This window comes from Ceratotherium simum, chromosome 26 (genome assembly GCF_057802395.1).
Source record: "Ceratotherium simum simum isolate JZ-2026a chromosome 26, ASM5780239v1, whole genome shotgun sequence".
Taxonomy (NCBI): Eukaryota; Metazoa; Chordata; class Mammalia; order Perissodactyla; family Rhinocerotidae; genus Ceratotherium; species Ceratotherium simum.
Window position 1 is genome coordinate 38,176,373 of NC_141925.1, and position 18,169 is coordinate 38,194,541.

Sequence of the window (18,169 nt, forward strand, 5' to 3'; positions counted from 1 at the left end):
GCCCCATAAAGAAAAGAACCAACAAAAACCTAAGAACAGTGTAAAAGTCTTGAGTAATTAAAAGTGTCTGTTGGGGAAACAATAAATGATTCCTGCTTATCTGCTGGCGCTGCTGCTCTGAGCTCTTTGCTGTATGGTGGGTGTTTTTGGTGCTCCAGGGAGCAGTTTCTTCCAGAGGGCGGGTGGAACCTACAGGGGAGCAAGACTCAGCACCCCACAGAAGCCCACCCTTCTCTGTGTGGGGAAGGAAATTTTTTTCTTTCTGTGGAATAGAAATAAATGCCTTAAAGTCTTGTGCCTGGCCCTGTCTGAGTCTGCTGGTAACTGAGCTTTTGCTCGTGAATCCCTATTCTTCCAGGTGCTCTAAGGAGTTGAACCAGTGGGAAGCCTTGACGGAATACGGCCAGTCCAAAGGTCACATAAACCCATACCTGGTCCTGGAGTGCGCTTGGCGGGTGTCCAACTGGACCGCCATGAAGGAGGCGTTGGTGCAGGTGAGACGTCCCTTCCGCCTCCTGCCGATTCGTCCACTCTCAGGTTCTGTCCCCCACAGCTGCGGGGGTTCCTTTTACCAAAGCCATGAATCTCCCGGGAGAGTTCTCTTCACTTAGAACAAGGTGGGCGTCCTGGCAGACGAAAGATAGCTCTTGGGAAGCAAGAGTTATTGGAAGTGAGTACGGCCTGGGTGAGTCATACAAGGCCAGGGCCTGGAAGATTAGTTGCTGTCAGTAAAAATTTGTTGAATGAAACGGTATCATATTCAGAGCACATTATGTATCATGGAAGTGATGATAGTGCAGTGTAAGTGAAGTTGAGTCATTAACTTGGTTGAGTGCCACATTTTAAACAATTAAACTCCGTCCAGAGGAATTTAGTACGCAACAGGAGACTGGGCACAGAAGTACAATTCCCTTTCCCCACTGGGAAGCTTCTGGCGGAGGCATCAAAAGTCATTGGACAGTGCAGCTCTGTATGTCATCTGAACTCCACGACACATTGTTAGCCTTAGACAGTCTTCTGAGGTAGCCGTTCTTGTTGCTTTGGAATTTTCCTGCCTCAGTGCCCTGCCATCGTATTCCCCCCTGACCCCTTCCTTGCTGCTGTTCCTCAGTTTCAACCTTTTCCATGTGGTGTTCATGTTATGGGGTTTAGAGGGAGGAATGCTGTCATCTTGGTCTCACCCTGTAAGGCTTTATTTATATTCACACCAGTGATTTTCCTTTCTTCCGAAGATGGAGACTGCGAAAGCACATGAAGATTGTAGGGCCGCTTTCTTTGAAATGATGAACCTAAAATTTTAACCTGTATTGTGGCTACAGTGTTTATTTCATTACTAATGTTGCTTTTTAACAAAATTTGAAAGATTGAAAAACTGAAGTAGTCACAAACTGTTAACCACAGAGGGTGGAAATGGAGACCAGGCTTGACTTTTCAGTTGGGATCTGAGAAATTTCTCACCTGATACAGGGAATTCATGTTGCTCCAAGAAATATCTAATGATTTATATAGGTAAAGAATATGTAGGGGCCGACCCGGTGGCATAGTGGTTAAGTTCAAGCGCTCTGCTTCGGTGGCCTGGGGTTCGCAGGTTCAAATCCGGGGCACGGACATATGCACCGCTCAGCAAGCCATGCTGTGGCGGCACCCCATATACAAAACAGAGTAAGATGGGTGCAGATGTTAGCTCAGGGCCAATCTTCCTCACCAAAAAAAAAAAATATATATATATATCTCTCTCTCTCTGATAGAATGCATTTACAGTTGATCATTCTTTCTTTAATCTGATAAACATTGCACTGAATAAATATTTCTAGCTCGCTTCTTTTCTTTTTTCTCCTTTCCAAGGTCTCACTTAGCTGGATATATGTAGTATCATTCTGTCCGTAGGTCTGACAAATGAATTTCTTCTTTCATAAACTCTTGATTATTTTCTAAAAATTGTAGGGTACTTACTGGTTAGAAAAAAGCTCAAAGTATATGAATAAACATTCTGAGTAGTGCAGTAAAATAATTTCAAATGGTCTTGATAGTACTAAATTATTTACTCATGTGCTGATATTTAAAGGGAAAAAACTCAACAAGTTACTTTTCTTTTTGTTTCTGTGCATTGTGATTGTAGTGCTGCTGCAGTAGTATCTTCCTTGGTTTGATTTAATAGATGGGGTAATTTTTTTCAGTGGAGGAAAAAATAGAAGAGATGCCTTTGTTCTTGGTGTTACGGAGGGTGGGTGCTGGGATTGACAAAAGCCTATCTTGAATAGTGTTTAAGTCCAGAAAATGTGAGATTGGTGGGGATAGTGTTAGAAGCAGATGTGTTCACAAGTTTGCCTTCCTGAATTTCTTCTTCATTGGATTATTGAGATCTAAGAGGGGCCATGAATGTGAATGTGCTTGGAAAAAGTAAGATGTAAAAAAACAAGCTAAAATGTTATATAAATGCAAGATGACATTATTATTACCATTATTATTCTTATATCATTTAGCCAGATAGCGTTCTGGCACTGAAATGTATGTAATTTTTATTGTTACTTTCCAGAGGTGCTTCAGAATCGATGTTTTATTAATCTTGTTACAGCAAATTCTGTAAAATTCCTCCAACAAAGATATCCTCTCATCTTCTTATACACAAAGATTATTTTTTAAAAGACTTTAATTTTTTATCATTTACTATTTTAAATGCTATGTAAGAGACTGATAAAATGCAGTGAGTTCTAGTGCTTTCTTTGGAAGGTGGTGGGCACTCGCAGGAGTGGACGTGGAGCCTGCACCCGGCTATGAGCTGCGGGAGCAGGAGCAGGGGTTAGAGGCCAAGGAGAGGAAATGCGACGGCTCGAGGATCCGTCTCCTTCGTAGTAGAACTGATATCCAAGACATAAGAAATCTGGCGGAAATTTTAAAGTAGATGAAAAAGTGTGGCTTTTAAATGACAGTGAAATTTATGAATGTTCACTCCTAGTATCAACCTGAGTCACTGTCTTCTGCTTCCTTGTATAATGTGGGCCAAGTTACATTAATTTCCCAGGATAACCGTATGAACTGTAAACAATTCAAAATTATACCAACATTTATCAGAGTGGAGATGAACGTATATTTAATACGTTGAAAATATGCTAGCAACTTTGTGGCCGAGTGGTGATTGTTAATCTGCTTGTCATAACAGTGTTGATCAGCGTCCTCTATTTTTGAAACTACTGATGCCTTTAAAGCAAGGAGCTTGGGGCATGCCTTCATAGCTAGAGAGATGGGCCACTCACTGGTATTCAGAAAAGGAGAGTATCCAGGAAAAGCTATCTAAATGCGTGACTTCTCTAAAGAAAATAAACGTCTATTTATGGCTTAATTTCTGTTTATTGCTTTTCATAATTGGCTGCAAGAAAATTGGCTTTCATTTTTGACTCTTTATACTGAGAGGAAGAATGCTCATCGCTCCTATGTAATGTTCTTTCACCACCAGGTGGAAGTAAGTTGTCCCAAGGAGATGGCCTGGAAAGTCAACATGTACCGTGGATACCTGGCGATCTGCCACCCTGAGGAGCAGCAGCTGAGCTTCATTGAACGCCTGGTGGAAATGGCCAGCAGCTTGGCCATCCGTGAGTGGCGGCGGCTGCCCCACGTGGTGTCCCATGTGCACACGCCTCTTCTCCAGGTGGGTACAGTGCTGTCTCATGGGTCCATCCCAGTAGAGCACCTCCCATCCAGGCTGGGGTTGGTAACCTGAGCTGGACAGCAGAGAGGAAATTCCTTCCACTTGTCTTTTCCTTTCCTAGTTAAACTCACCCTCAGTGAAAGGAAGGCCCGAGTCAAAATGTCAAGGAATAAAGTGTTGCTTCCCATTTGTGAAGCTTCCAAGGGGTTTAAGTGACAGAAGCCATCCTCGGGAGTGGTTTTGATGATTTTCATTTTTGCTTCAGAAATTTTCTTTCATGCCTACTACACCACCATCAGTATGATGTTCACTGTTCAGTCTGAAAAGGTCTCGCATCCTCTGAGACACTTAAGACTGCTGATTAAATAGCCTGTGCCTTGGCCTCTTCCTTTGTGTATCATCTTCACTATTTCTGACGATGTATTCCAGCCACACCAGCCGCCATTCAGGGGCTCGTCTCTAAAGCATCTCTCCCCTTGCACATGCTGCTCCTCTCCACAGAACACACTTCTTCCCACTCCTCTAGCCTCCGTGCGTGTATGCGCACACACATGCACACACATACCCGCCCTGGGGACTCTGCCAGCAGGTGAGTGGTTATCAGCATCTGGAAGAGGGAGAATGGAGAGTGGCTACCAGTGGGCCCAGGGCTTCCTTTGGGAAGGGTGTAAGGGTGTAAATGTTCTATAGTTAGACAGTGGTGATAGTTGTACAACTCTGGGAATATACTAAAAACTACAGAATTGTACACTTTAAAGGGTGATTTTGATGATATTTTAATTATGTATCAGTAAAGCCGTTATAAAACAAACATCCCATTGTTCTATTTTCAGTAGGTTTTGGTTGGGGAAGGGATTAGATAAAGTTTTCAAAAATCTGAATGTAATGAGCTAAATTTGAAATATAGATGGAAAGCATGAATTCTTCTAGGCAGTTTTTAAAATTAAGACCAACAACAGGATACTGAGTTCTGAATAAGATGCTTTGTTTGCAAGATTCAAACAATTTTAAAACGTAGATTCTGCCTCAAAGGAACATCTAACTGGAGGGAGAAGGTGTATCCATAAGAAGCAAAATTTAAAATAAGAGGGAGAGTACAATTCAGTGCTGTGGGAGTAGGAAAGAAAATAAGCATAAGCATTCAGAGGAGGGAGAAATCCCTGTGGGAGGGGAAGGTAGGACTTGATGGGTAGAGTTGGGATAGCCTCAGAATTGTGTCCAGGATGTTCCCGGGAAGGAGACAGCACCATAAGTTTAGAGCCAGCAACACATCTGGGGTTTAAAGAGTAGTAGTCTAGACAGACTCATAAGGGATGTGATTGAAAGTATATATATCAGCCCAAAGAGATCGCTAGAACCATGTTGTAAGACATTTAATATGGCTGTGGGGTTTAAATGTTGATGGAAGGAAAGCCTGAGGGCAGGGGGACGAGGCTGTTCTGTCTTAGACATTGTAGACAAGAGCCACACTTGGTTGGTGGCAAAGGGAATGGAGAAGAGAAGATAGTTTGGAGACTGCCCATCAGCAAGGGCAGTCTGTTGTTCTCCCAATCTCCTGTCTCACAGTAGCCGCAGAGCTGAGGTTTTAAAATTGGAGGATCGTGAGAGTAGTGTTCGAGGTGAAGAAGAAATTAAATCTGGGATGTAGGGTATCTGTATACGTCAGAGTGCTTCCTTTCGTAATTGAACCGTGAGGTCTTAATAAAGGTCAGACTCCTGATTGACTCTGTGATTTGTTTTCCTCATTTGATCTGTAATATAGTGCTTACTGTGGAATTTCTTACACTGGTCCCATTCAGGCAGCTCAGCAAATCATTGAACTTCAGGAAGCTGCGCAAATAAACGCAGGCTTACAGCCGACCAACCTAGGGAGGAACAACAGTCTGCACGACATGAAGACGGTGGTGAAGACCTGGAGGAACAGGCTGCCCATTGTGTCTGACGACTTGTCCCACTGGAGCAGCGTCTTCATGTGGAGGCAGCATCATTACCAGGGTAAACCTACCTGGTCCGGCATGCATTCATCATGTAATTTTCCAGACACCCCACTCTTCTGGTTCATGTCTTGGTTTTGTTTTGTTTTTTCTTTTACCAGATTTTCTATTTTTTGGTGGGTATGGTAGGTGATGGTTGGTATGGTGAGGGTAAAGATGCAGGTGGTGAAAGATGGGAAGCTTTTTTTCCCCTCCCTGTTACCTTTTTCTAGCTAGAACAGAATTGCTGCTAGACACTGCCTGTTGCATCAGGGGCTCAGACCAGTGGGATAGGAGCCACAGGTTGTGGCACTCTTTGTTTGGAGGAAGATTTGCTCTCAGGTGGCTATGTGTAGCCTTCTCGAGTGTTCCTGGTCCCCTCTGCTCATCCCCTAAAGCTGCCAGGCATCTGTTTGTTTAGAGCATCCCTCGTGATTTAGTTAGCCAGGATGGTAAAGCTCAACTCAATAGTTAGTGCTGCTTACATCTTTCTTTTGATACAAAATACAAGGAAAAGTAATGAGGGTTTATCACAGAGCTTCCCATTTTCATAAGCTGTGTGTGTTTGTTTTCATTTTTTATTGAAACCTTATTGTGGAATACTTTGAGAAATGTTTGATGTGGACTGATAACTTGTTTCTTTGCTTTCTAGCCATTGTAACTGCCTATGAAAATAGTTCTCAGCATGATCCAAGTTCAAATAACGCTATGCTTGGGGTTCACGCATCAGCTTCAGCAATCATCCAATATGGGAAAATTGCCCGAAAACAAGGACTGGTTAATGTAGCTCTGGATATATTAAGTCGTATTCATACTATTCCAACCGTTCCTATTGTGGATTGCTTCCAGAAGATTCGACAGCAAGTCAAATGCTACCTCCAACTGGCAGGAGTCATGGGGAAAAACGAGTGTATGCAGGTAGAGTGCCAGTGGGACCCACTGCCTGCCCCTTGGCCAAGGGGGTCCAGGAAAGAGTGGGAGTGTCCACTTGGAAACTGGTTCAGATCACAGGGAAGGAGGATTAGAACTTTCTGTAAACACAGCCGTAGTAGTGGGAAACAATCCTTCCAAAACAAGAAAGGGAAAGGAAACCACTTGCATATTTGATGGTTTCTGTTCTGCTGTATATTTGGTTAATGTATTTAAGGAAAGAAAATTAAAAACTATAAGATTATGAGGGTATGAGGTAGAATTTGGTTATGTTCAGAGGAATATTCATAAAAGCAATGAAACTGACTAGACATATGAAGCTTTGGAGACAATCATACCCTTAAGGTATCTAGAACTGAACTTGTCATTTAGTGACTCAGTTTAAGTACCACTTGTCGGTCAGCGAATATTCATGGTAGGCAAGTCTTGTCAATTTAAAGTACGCTGTTAGTCACCCTTAGGGCTTGTTGCCTAGATAAATATTTTAATGAAGTTTTTGTTTTATTGTCTAGAAATTTCAAGAACTTTTTTCCTACTCTTTTTTTTTGTTTAAATAGGGCCTTGAAGTTATTGAATCTACAAACTTAAAATATTTCACAAAAGAGATGACAGCTGAATTTTATGCACTCAAGGGAATGTTCTTGGCTCAGATCAACAAGTATGTATGTTGTATAAGGGAAGGATGAGAGAAACTCATCTGATTATTTAGTTATTTATAACTTGAAGCCAATGTGATGTTCAAGCTAGAAATTGCTATGATTTAGTGATAGTTGTCAAGTGTGATATTTCTGGTGTTATACCTCCGCGAAGATGGTAACTTGCAGCAGATTGATAAGCCAATCTGATGTGTATTACTTAAAAAGCTTTTTAAAAACGAGTTGTTGGAATATAGAACTGCTGATAACATGGATTCATTTCCCCGTTTTCTCAGCATGACATTTTGCAACGGAGTTGATTCCTTTTATGGAGATGATTTTGTTTTAGAGCAGTAGGTCAGTCAACTGTGGCCTACGGGACAAATCTGGCTAGTGTCTGGTTTTTGTAAATGATGTATCGGAACACACCCATACCCACTGGCGTTGTCTATGGCTGCTTTCACACTATGGCAGCAGAGTTGAGGAGACGTAACAGAAATTGTGTGGCCTGCAGAGCCTAAACCATTTACTGTTTGGCCCATTATAGAAAAAGGTTGCTGAATCTTGTTTTAGAGAAACGAACATCAGATGAAATTTTGTAAAAAGTATACAAATGAGATGTACTTACAGGATGCTGCCTGTTGCCGTATGTGGAGCTTTAAAGCCTACTTTTCACATTTTCAGTATATAGGAGTTGGATTTTTAGCTTATTTTTAAATAAGGAAGTGATTTTGTCAAGGTGAAAGGGTTTTATCCTTTTTTTTTTTTTTTTTCTTGAGGAAGATTGTCGCTGAGCTAACATCTGTGCCAGTCTTCCTCCATTTTGTATGTGGAATGCTGCCACAGCATGGCTTGATGAGCGGTGTGTAGGTCTGCGCCTGGGATCCAAACCCACAAACCCCAGGCCGCTGCAGCGGGGAGCATGAACTTAACCACTTATACCACTAGGCTGGCCCCATTTTATCCTTTTTTTTTTAATGTATTAAATTCACATGACATAAAATACACCATTCAAAAGTGTACAATTCAGTGGATCATAGTGTATTCACAGTGTTATACTGTCATCACCACTTGCTAATTCTAAGACATTTCTGTCTTCCCCAAAAGACACCACATACCTATTAGCAGTCACTCCTTCCTTATTCTCCCCTTCCTTTGTCCCTTGACAACCACTAATCTACTTTCTGTCTCTATGGTTTGCCTATTTTGAACATTTCACATAATTAGAATCATACACAATGTGGCCCTTTGTGACTGGCTTCTTTCCCTTAGCATAATGTTTTCAAGGTTCACTCATGTTGTAGCGTGTATCAGTACTTCGTTCCTTTTCATGGCTGAATAATATTCCGTTGTATATCCATATATTGGATATTTGGGTTGTTTCCACTTTTTGGCTACTATGAATAATGCTGCCATGAACATTCACGTACAAGGTTTTGTGTGGACATGTTTTCAGTTTTCTGGGATCTGTACCTAGGAACAGAATTGCTGGGTCATACGGTATTTCATTTATCTTTTTGAGAAACTGCCAAACGGTTTTCCACAGTGCCTGCACCATTTTACATTCCCACCAACAGTGTTTGTGGTTTCTAATTTCTCCGCATCCTAGCCACCACTTGTTATTTTTCATTTTTCTGATTATCACCATCCTAGTGAGTGTGACGTGGTATCTCATTGTGCTTTTGGTTTGCATTTTCTTGATGACTAATGATGTTTAGCCTCTTTTATGTGCTTATTGACCATTTGTATATCTTCTCTATAGAAATGTCTATTCAGTTCTTTTGTGCATTTTTTAATTGAGTTATTTAACTTTTTATTGTTGAGTTATAATTCTTATGTCTGGATATAAGTCTGTTTCAGATATATCATTTGTAGATATTTTCTCACATTGTTTATAGGCTGTCTTCTCACTTTCTTGATAGTGTCCTTAATGCTCAAAGTTTATCATTTTGATGAAGTTCAATTTTCTGTTTTTTTCTTTTGCTTTCTTTTTCTTTTGCTTGTCCTTTTGGTGTCATATCTAAGATACCATTGCCTAACCCAAGGTCATGAGCATTTACTCCGGTGATTCCTTATCAGAGTTTTGTAGGTTTAGCTCTTACATTTAGGTCTTTAATCCATTTTGAGTTAATTTTTAGGTATGACATGAGGTAGTGGTCCACATTCATTCTTTTGCATGTATATATCCTGTTGTCCCAGCACCATTTGTTGAAAAGACGATTCTTTCCCCGGGGCATGGCCTCGGCATCCTTGTTGAAAATCAGTTGACCAGAAATGTATAGGTTTATTTCTGGACACTTAATTCTGTTCCATTGATGTGTATGTTCATTCTTATGATGGTACCCCATTGTCTTGGTTACTGTTGCTTTGCAGTAAGTTTTGAAATTGTGAAGTGTTCTTCAACTTTGTTCTTTTTCAAGATTGTTTGGCTATTTGGGGTCCCTTACCCCTTACCTTATTTCCATATGAATTTTAGGTTATCCATTTAGGCAAAAAAGGCAGTTGAAATTATTATAGGGATTGCACTGAATCTGTAGGTTAATTTGGGGAATATTGCCATCATAACAGTACTGATGTTCCAATCCATGAACACAAGATAGGTTTATTTAGGTCATCTTTAGTTTCTTTTAACAATGTGTTATAGTTTTCATTGTACAAAGCTTGCATTTCTTATGTTAAATTTATTGTTAAATATTTTATTCCTTCTGATATTATTATAGAATGTTTTCTTAACTTTATTTTCAGATTGTCCATTGCTAAGGTATAGAAATACAATTGAATTTTGTTTATTGATCCTATATTTTTCAACTTTTCTGAATTTATTTGCTCTAATAGTTTTTTTGTGGATTCTTTAGGGTTTTTCTGTATATAAGATCATGTCCTCTGCAAATAGAGATAGTTTTACGTCTTCCTTTTCATTCTGGGTGCCTTTATTTTTTTTCTTGCCTAATTGCTCTGGCTAGGACACCCAGTACTGAGTTAAATAGAAGTGATGAAAGTGGGCTTCTTAGTGGAAAACCTTTCAGTCTTTCACCATTGAGTGTGATGTTAGCTGTGGGCTTTTCAGATGTGACCTGTATTATGTTGAGGTAGTTTCCTCTATTCCTAGTTTGTTGGGTGTTTTTATCATGAGAGAGTGTTGAATTTTGTCAAATGCTTCTTCTGCATCAACGAAAATGATCATGTTTTTCTCCTCCATTCTGTTATATGGTATATTGTATTGATTGATTTTTGTATGTTGAACCACCACCTTGCATTGCTGGGATAAATCCCAGTTGATCGTGGTGAGTAATCCTTTTAATACTGCCCATGGATTTGGTTTGCTGGTATTTTTTTTAAGGATGTTTGCACCTATATTCATAAGGGATATGAGTCTGTAGTTCTCTTCTGATGTCTTGTGCATTGTTGGTATGATAGTAACATTGTGCAACCACTGTGGAAGACAGTTGGGCAGTACCTCAAAAAATTAAACATAGGATTATCATATGACTTAGCAATTCCACTCCTATGTATATACCCAAAAGAATGGAAAATGGCTGCTCAAGCACATCCTTGTTCATGAATGTTCATAGCAGCACTGTTTATAATAGCCAAAACGTCAAAACAACTCAGGTGAATGGGTAAACAAAATGTGGATGTGCACAATGGAATAGTATTCAGCCGTTAAAAGGAATGAGGTGCTGACATGTACTGCAACATGGATGAACCTCAAAAACACTACGCTAAGTGAGAGAAGCCAGACACAAAAAAATCATATAATGTATGATTCAGTTTATATGGAACATGCAGAATAGGAAAATCCATAGAGACAGAAAGCAGATTGGTGGCCCCAGGGGCTGGAGGTTGGGGGAATGGAGAACGACTGCTCAGTGGTTAGGATTTTCTTTTGGGGTGATGAAAATATTTTGGAACTAGATGGAGGTAGTGGTTGCACGACATTTTGAATGTACTAAATGCCCATGAATTATTCACTTTAAAATGATTGATTTTATGTTATGTGAAGTTCATCTAAAAAATATTTGTTTTGATTTTGTGCCCTCACAGGTCTGAGGAAGCAAACAAAGCCTTTTCTGCAGCTGTGCAAATGCATGATGTGCTTGTGAAGGCTTGGGCCATGTGGGGTGACTACCTGGAGAACATCTTCGTGAAGGAGCGGCAGCTGCATCTTGGAGTGTCTGCCATTACCTGTTACCTGCACGCCTGCCGGCATCAGAACGAGAGCAAATCCAGGAAGTACTTAGCCAAGGTGAGACCAAAAGAATTAGCTTTGACCAAAGACTACCTGGTAGCCTTCAAGTTTGGATGAAAATTCAGCTATTTACTAACGCATGCTGGTGTGAGGCGTTATTTCATGCCTTAACTCTCAATTCCCATCACTCTTCAAAGTCTCTTCCATAGTTCCATTTTTAAGCTGAGAATACTGAGTCCTGAACACGTTCGGGGTCCCATACAAAACTGAGCCTTGAGTCTAGGTCTTAGGACTCCAGTCCAGCGTTCTCTGTGGGATCTCACACTGGACAGAGATTCCTGCAGACTGACGAGGGGTCTGCAAGGGCGACTTACCTGCCAGACACCCAATGGATTCTAATCTCTCACCTGCAGGGACAGCGCACACAGCCACAGAGCTGGTTAGCTCTAGTCGCAGGTGACACTGAACCACATGATCTCTGCAAACACTTCAGAGTGAGGTCTCAACTGCTAGAGTTCTCATTCCACGTTGCCCCAGTCTAGCACCAGGGACAGGGTCAGCAATTGACACATGCCCCACGATGACCCTCGTGACCGAGAGTCCTTCTTCAGTATTGCTCCCTCTCGTCCTGTCCTTCCCAAAGAACACAGAAATACAACCCAGAATTAATTCTTGCAGAAAACTTAAGAAAATTGTTCTACTTTTCTGTTTTGTCCATTAAAGGTTTGGATTTTTTAGAATTTCTTGATTTAACGTCAAAATTTGGAACGAACGTCAGCACCTAGTAGTTAAAGCCAACTGTAGAAGCACAACCCAATTATAGTAACAGAAAGAAGCTGCCTAAATATCTGACTCCAAATTTGCTGGCTTCTCAATGTAATTGTTTCAGATGTCTGTGGACACCAGGCTGCCAACATGTGGCCGCCCTGATCCTAGGGTGGTGTTCATCTGAGATTTGTAGCAGAAGTGCCTTTTGTTCTGGTGAGAGCACTTGTGATTAGCAGGTTGGCCAGCTAATCACCTGGCCATCTGTTGCCTCCTTGGGGTCACGGGCCACCCCTGGCCAGCAGATTGGATCAGTTAGTAATTGGCATTAAAGCTAAATCTAGAGAAAAACAATAGTCCAATTTTAGATTTTACTTATCTGTAAAATATATATTTTAAGTTTAGCAATATTGCTGGCCCTCTTGTAGATGTGTTTCTGCATTGCCAGTAAAGCTACTCTATAGAGTGTTTTAATGTTGGGGAAAAGTCACGATTAAGGGCCTCAGAATTTTCATTGAACTCTAGAATTTTTTCTTCTGTCTTAGGTGCTGTGGCTTTTGAGTTTTGATGATGACAAAAATACTTTGGCAGATGCTGTTGACAAGTACTGCATCGGTGTGCCACCCATCCAGTGGCTGGCCTGGATCCCACAGCTGCTCACCTGTCTGGTTGGCTCCGAGGGAAAGCTGCTTTTGAACCTCATTAGCCAGGTGGGAATAGCAAGATGTCTTTGTTCACAAAAAAATTGTCTTCATTTCACATCCTTTTTTTCCAGAAAGAAAATGGATGCTCAAAGTATTGAAAATAAGTCAAAGAGATGAGAAGATGTACACATTTAGATATCACTTGATATAAAGCACAATTGAAAGTGATTGAAGAATATATTGAGGTTGAAATGAAATAAACTGGTAGAGGATTATAGTGTTAAAATGCTAATTTCTTTGTTTGAACATGTTGTCACGTACAATTCAAGTAAAATATTCTCTTAAGATGTGAGATTACTAGTGAGAACTCAGAGTAACTCACAGTGAGATGTGTGTCTGATTGAGATCTTACAGCTGATTTCCTGCCATGTGCTAGCAGCTCTTCAGAGCTTCCCTTAAGACTAACATTTGCCATCGTTGTGATAGTCATTGCCCTCCGTACAGTTGCTTGGCTGCAGCTGTTAGAGGCTGAAAGTTGTGCGGGGTGGGGAATTGGACAGGCCAGAGTCCTATAAAAAAGGCTTTAGTGGCCATTATTTGAGAATGGTTCCAGATCGTCCCTCTCCTGTGAAAAGACTGAGGGTAGAGGGAGGACCCAGAAGAAGGACCCAAACATTAGAAATTTGGATACAGTTTGGTCCGAGTACCTTTGACTGTGTGCTGCTTTTTATAAAATTACGGAGTCATAGAGCTTTTCATGAATGAGTAGCACTGTAACCAAGCACTTAGGAACATGTGCTCATCCTTCTGTCTATCCTGTGTACTTTGCTCTTTACGTGTGATGCATCATCTGCCTTGTACCCAGAAATGATTTTATTTTTCCCTTGAGAGGCTGTAGCAGTGTTCCTGGGTGCTGGCATTTTGGAGTTTATCTGTTGGGATGTAGATTCAGTTTATTGGGTATTGTCATTCCTTGAACATCTCTAAATGTATGTTAGCCAGCCACCCTGTGGCCTCTGTCTGAGCTAGATAGTATCTACTCAGCCCTTTTAAAGGAGCCATAATAACCCCAGTTTGGTAAAATTGGGGATTCTTACCTTAAATAGAAAATTTTCAGTCACCTCTTGCTGCAGTCACACAGAGTAAAGTTATTCACTAATGAGCCTCCTTGTCAGTTAGAATCAGGTCACAAGTCCAGTGAGCTGTGCCCAATGCAAAGACTGACTGAGGTCATTGTTTTCCTGCTATCTGCCCGAGTAAGGTCTGGGGACTTGTGCGTTTTGCCTTCTTCAGATTTACTGAGTCAAATGGAAGTGTGGTTTCTCTGTCATTGACAGGCCCTGGGCAGAACTGATGAAATGCACCACGTTGATCTTTCTTGGGTCTTTTAAAGCTAAACTAGATGTTTTACTGGTAGTTTAATCCGGCCTCATGAATTAGATCAATGGTGCAGTATTTACTTCCTTGGTCCAAATGCAGACCAGCTCCCTATTTATGATGAGCATCGACTATTTTTAATACAAGTTGTCTTCATCCAGAAGTGCAGTGTGAGCAGTGCTCTTCATTACCCCGTGTCTCTGAGCAGGTTGGACGAGTGTATCCCCAAGCAGTCTACTTTCCTATCCGGACCCTGTACCTGACCCTGAAAATAGAGCAGCGGGAGCGCTACAAGAGCGGTACGTCTCAGTGGGGCCCGCAGCCAGGCGAGGAGGGTCGCTTCGTGGGGCATTCCGTGTCCTGACTGCTGTGGACACACGCCTGCCCCACAGCTCGCTGCCAGCATGTGGGCCGGGCTTTTCTTTAGCCAGTGAGAGGACACTGGGCCCAAGAGGCAAAGCCTGATCTCTGAGTCAGGTTTATGGTTTTCCTCTGCCAAAATGAACTGAGTGTTTCATGTACCTGAGTGACTTGATCCGTGAGTAGAAAAAACATGAAATTTTTAGTTAGAAATAATTATAAAGTTTAACTTGCCTCATTAGCTATAAATGCATCCTGGTAAGCAGTATCAATGTCAGTTACTATATGTATGTTATAAGGTTATAAGGAATATCTTCAGCTGTCAGAAGAAATCAGCATAGAAATCAATCTTATCCGATGTAAAAATTTACTCAAAATGTATGACTTTTAATCTATATTGAATAGTCCTAGTATGTAAAGAAATAACTTATTTAATGGTTTTAGATACCCACTAAACATGGTACTTTATAAGCAATTAAAGCACCGTTTGCCTCACAATTTTTTTAATACCCAGACATTCATGCTTCGAGGCCAGAGTCTTTCTAAGCAGGTGACTTTATCTGCTGGACCGTGGTAGCACCGCCCACTGCTGGGTGGGTCAGGAGATTGCACAGTGCATTTCAGCTCTGACCCCCTGGGTCTACCTAGGTGGATTTCTGTTTGGTCATTTGAAAATTGATTTTTTATTCTATGCAAGCTGAAGCTGTAAAAATGGGCTTCAGGGGCTCACAACATATTTTTCATACAGCAAGTGACTGTATTTTCTTAAAATATTATTTTACACACATGGTTTGGCTTTCCTAGAGGAAAAAATGTAGACTTCCTCATCTACTTTTAGATTCTCTGAGCAAGCATATAATACAAGGAATGCATTGTGAACTACTTTTTCCAAACATTTTAACAATATTCAGACTTACAGTCAGGGTGAAAGGGCAAGTACAGTGAGCACTTGTCCGCCCTCACCCAGGTCACAGTAGGCATGCGCCCTGTTTGCTTTTTCATACAACATGTGCGCTTTTTGCTTTTTACCAAAGCCAGGGTGTACAGGCCCCCCGTGCACCTCTCCTTAGAACCAGGGCATCTCCCACACGCTCTCACAACGTGTTAACACACGGCAGGAACCAGCGTTCCTTTGGCCGGTGGGTCCTCTAGAGCACCGAGCTCTCGCATCGGTCAGTTTTGCGCTGACATTGGCGTTGTGTGTGTTGCTCTCAGATTCTGGACAGCAGCAGCCAAGTTCAGTGGGTAACCAGTCCCATTCTGCATCAGATCCAGGGCCCATAAGAGCCACAGCCCCAATGTGGCGCTGCAGCCGAATCATGCACATGCAGCGGGAGCTCCACCCCACCCTCCTGTCTTCCCTGGAAGGCATCGTCGATCAGATGGTCTGGTTCAGAGAGAACTGGCATGAAGAGGTATTTGATCTGATCTTGGGAATGTATTGTTCTGTGTGCTTTTGTGGCTGTGTTATCTTTCGATTATCTGCCTGGTCTTTTTATATCTTTGTTGTTGAATTGAATGATGGAGCAGGCAGATAGTTAATGTCTGCACACTAGTGCAGCCTTAAATATTTGAGGCAGAATACTTCAAATGAAAAAGATGAAATTGAGAAAGCCATTTCTGGCCTTAAAATGCTTGCTTGGCTCGCTTCTGTTTGCTCGATCACTTAAATTCCTGAGTTGAGCAGGCAGCAGTGGTGGCTGTGAGCAGGAGTGGTATGTGGGTGACACCCAGGGAGTTAGTTCTCAGTGATGTTTTCAGCAGCCAGGCCCCTCCTTAATGGTGGTTGGGTAAGCTGATGATGAAATAACCAGCCTTCATTGCCCCTAGGCCCCTCGTTACTACTGTGTGTTTTGTGTTGCACGCAGACGTGCAGCGGTAACACTGAAGCTCTCTGAAAATAAGGTTTTTCCGTGATTAATCAACAGAAGGGTATGTGTGTGACCAGAAAAGTGGGTTTTTTGGTTTTTTAAATGTCCAGGACACTTACTCCTCATTGTTAAAAATGTAGTTCATGGTGTGGAGCACACAGGCATTCCATCTATTCTGCACACGCTGATTTTACACCAACTGTTTGCCAAGTGGCCACAGAAAACAGTGCTGGTGGCAGTGCGGATGTGCTGGACAGGTGCTTTTTGGTTGGTCAGTTGCTTCAGCGCTCTGTTTTGTGAGTTATCTTTGGTCTATTTCCACCAGGTTCTCAGGCAGCTCCAGCAGGGCCTGGCGAAATGTTACTCTGTTGCATTTGAGAAAAGTGGGGCCGTGTCTGATGCCAAGATTACCCCCCACACTCTCAATTTTGTCAAGAAGTTGGTGAGCACATTCGGGGTCGGCCTGGAGAACGTGTCCAACGTCTCGACCATGTTCTCCAGCGCAGCCTCCGAGTCTCTAGCCCGGCGGGCGCAAGCCACTGCTCAGGACCCCGTCTTCCAGAAGCTGAAGGGCCAGTTCACGACCGGTGAGTCTTGCTTTGCTCTTCCTGTACTAGGGAAGGTTCCACTTACTGTTTCTCCTCGGTCTTTAACACCTAAGCTAATTGTATTCATTCATTTTCATCAGCACTGTACTGGGTGAGCTGGTTATCCTGTGTTTAAAACGCAGACCCCGATCACAAGGAAATCGTGACGCTCACCAGCCTGGGACTACACGTCCTTCTCTGCAGTGAAGGGTCAAGGTTTGGAGCCAGAGCGCTGGGCTCCACGTCAGGGGTTATAAACAGGGTGGTTTTAGGACGAACCCGCTCTTGCTCTCCCATCCCTCCCTCCACTTGGTTTTCGTGTGAAAACTCGATGGTATAAGGTGAGGCAGTGGGACTCAAAGGTGCAGGGCTCGAGGTGACAAGTGAAGTTCAAACTCGTAGTGGATTCTGGAGGCACAATGATAGGGAGACTCTATTTCATTACTTGTCCCTGGTTCAGGTTCACACGTTTCCCTAGACCCACAGGAGCATGAATCCTGGCTCCACTACTTTCTGGGTGACCTGAGGTGAATGGTCCCGTCTCCCTTAGCCTGAGTCTTCATCTGTCACATAGGGCCCCTAGTCCCCCAGTGCGCATGCAGGCGTGACCAGGTCCCCTAGAGCTCGGAGTGTTTGTTCCCACGATGTCTGCCTCCATCCCCGTTCCTGTGGCAGAGGAGCCCGGGGTGGGCTCTCTCCCCTGGGAGCACTGGGTCCCAGCCTTCAGCCTGAGGAACTTCTGCAGGCTTTTATGTCTTAAGTGTCAGCACAGGAGTGATTATCAGGTGAAAACAAGATTTGTCCAGTAAAATGTTCCAGATCTAAAGGAAATGCTTCAGCTTAATTACTGCTTTTGTAACTCTTTAAAACATTTTCTTCACTGATGTATTAAACCATAGAATAAATTGTTCACATTTTTAGATATTTAAAGTATCTTTTAACAATTCATATCTCAGAGAACACAATTAAAAATATGTGTGTATATAGAGTAGATTGAAATAATGTAAAAGAGAATATTTATCCCACTAATTGCAAAGGATACTTTGCAGTTACGGCCATGACTTAACTTTAAATCCATCTGAAATACAGTGTGTGCCCTGCTTTCCCTCCAGGCAGCCCTGGGTGCTGGGCTTCCTGCTCCTGATGTGTGAGTTTGGCATTAGATCAAGGGGCTTCCACTGATGAACCAGCA

At 42.2% G+C, this 18,169-nt stretch overlaps 1 protein-coding gene across 13 annotated transcripts in view; it reads left to right on the forward strand.

The window, feature by feature from the left end:
- TRRAP (transformation/transcription domain associated protein) overlaps positions 1 to 18,169 on the forward strand; it is a 118,434-nt gene that overhangs the window by 83,870 nt on the left and 16,395 nt on the right. For 7 of the 13 annotated variants that reach the window (XM_087417555.1, XM_087417558.1, XM_087417562.1 and 4 more), the window contains 10 exons: positions 359 to 494; positions 3,455 to 3,646; positions 5,446 to 5,674; positions 6,272 to 6,537; positions 7,107 to 7,207; positions 11,229 to 11,430; positions 12,684 to 12,848; positions 14,368 to 14,458; positions 15,735 to 15,934; positions 16,716 to 16,977. In XM_087417555.1, the coding sequence (XP_087273681.1) occupies positions 359 to 494; positions 3,455 to 3,646; positions 5,446 to 5,674; positions 6,272 to 6,537; positions 7,107 to 7,207; positions 11,229 to 11,430; positions 12,684 to 12,848; positions 14,368 to 14,458; positions 15,735 to 15,934; positions 16,716 to 16,977 (1,844 nt within the window). The remainder of the gene's footprint in view (positions 1 to 358; positions 495 to 3,454; positions 3,647 to 5,445; positions 5,675 to 6,271; positions 6,538 to 7,106; positions 7,208 to 11,228; positions 11,431 to 12,683; positions 12,849 to 14,367; positions 14,459 to 15,734; positions 15,935 to 16,715; positions 16,978 to 18,169) is intronic. The other 6 variants (XM_087417560.1, XM_087417561.1, XM_087417565.1 and 3 more) reach the window with 3 other exon arrangements.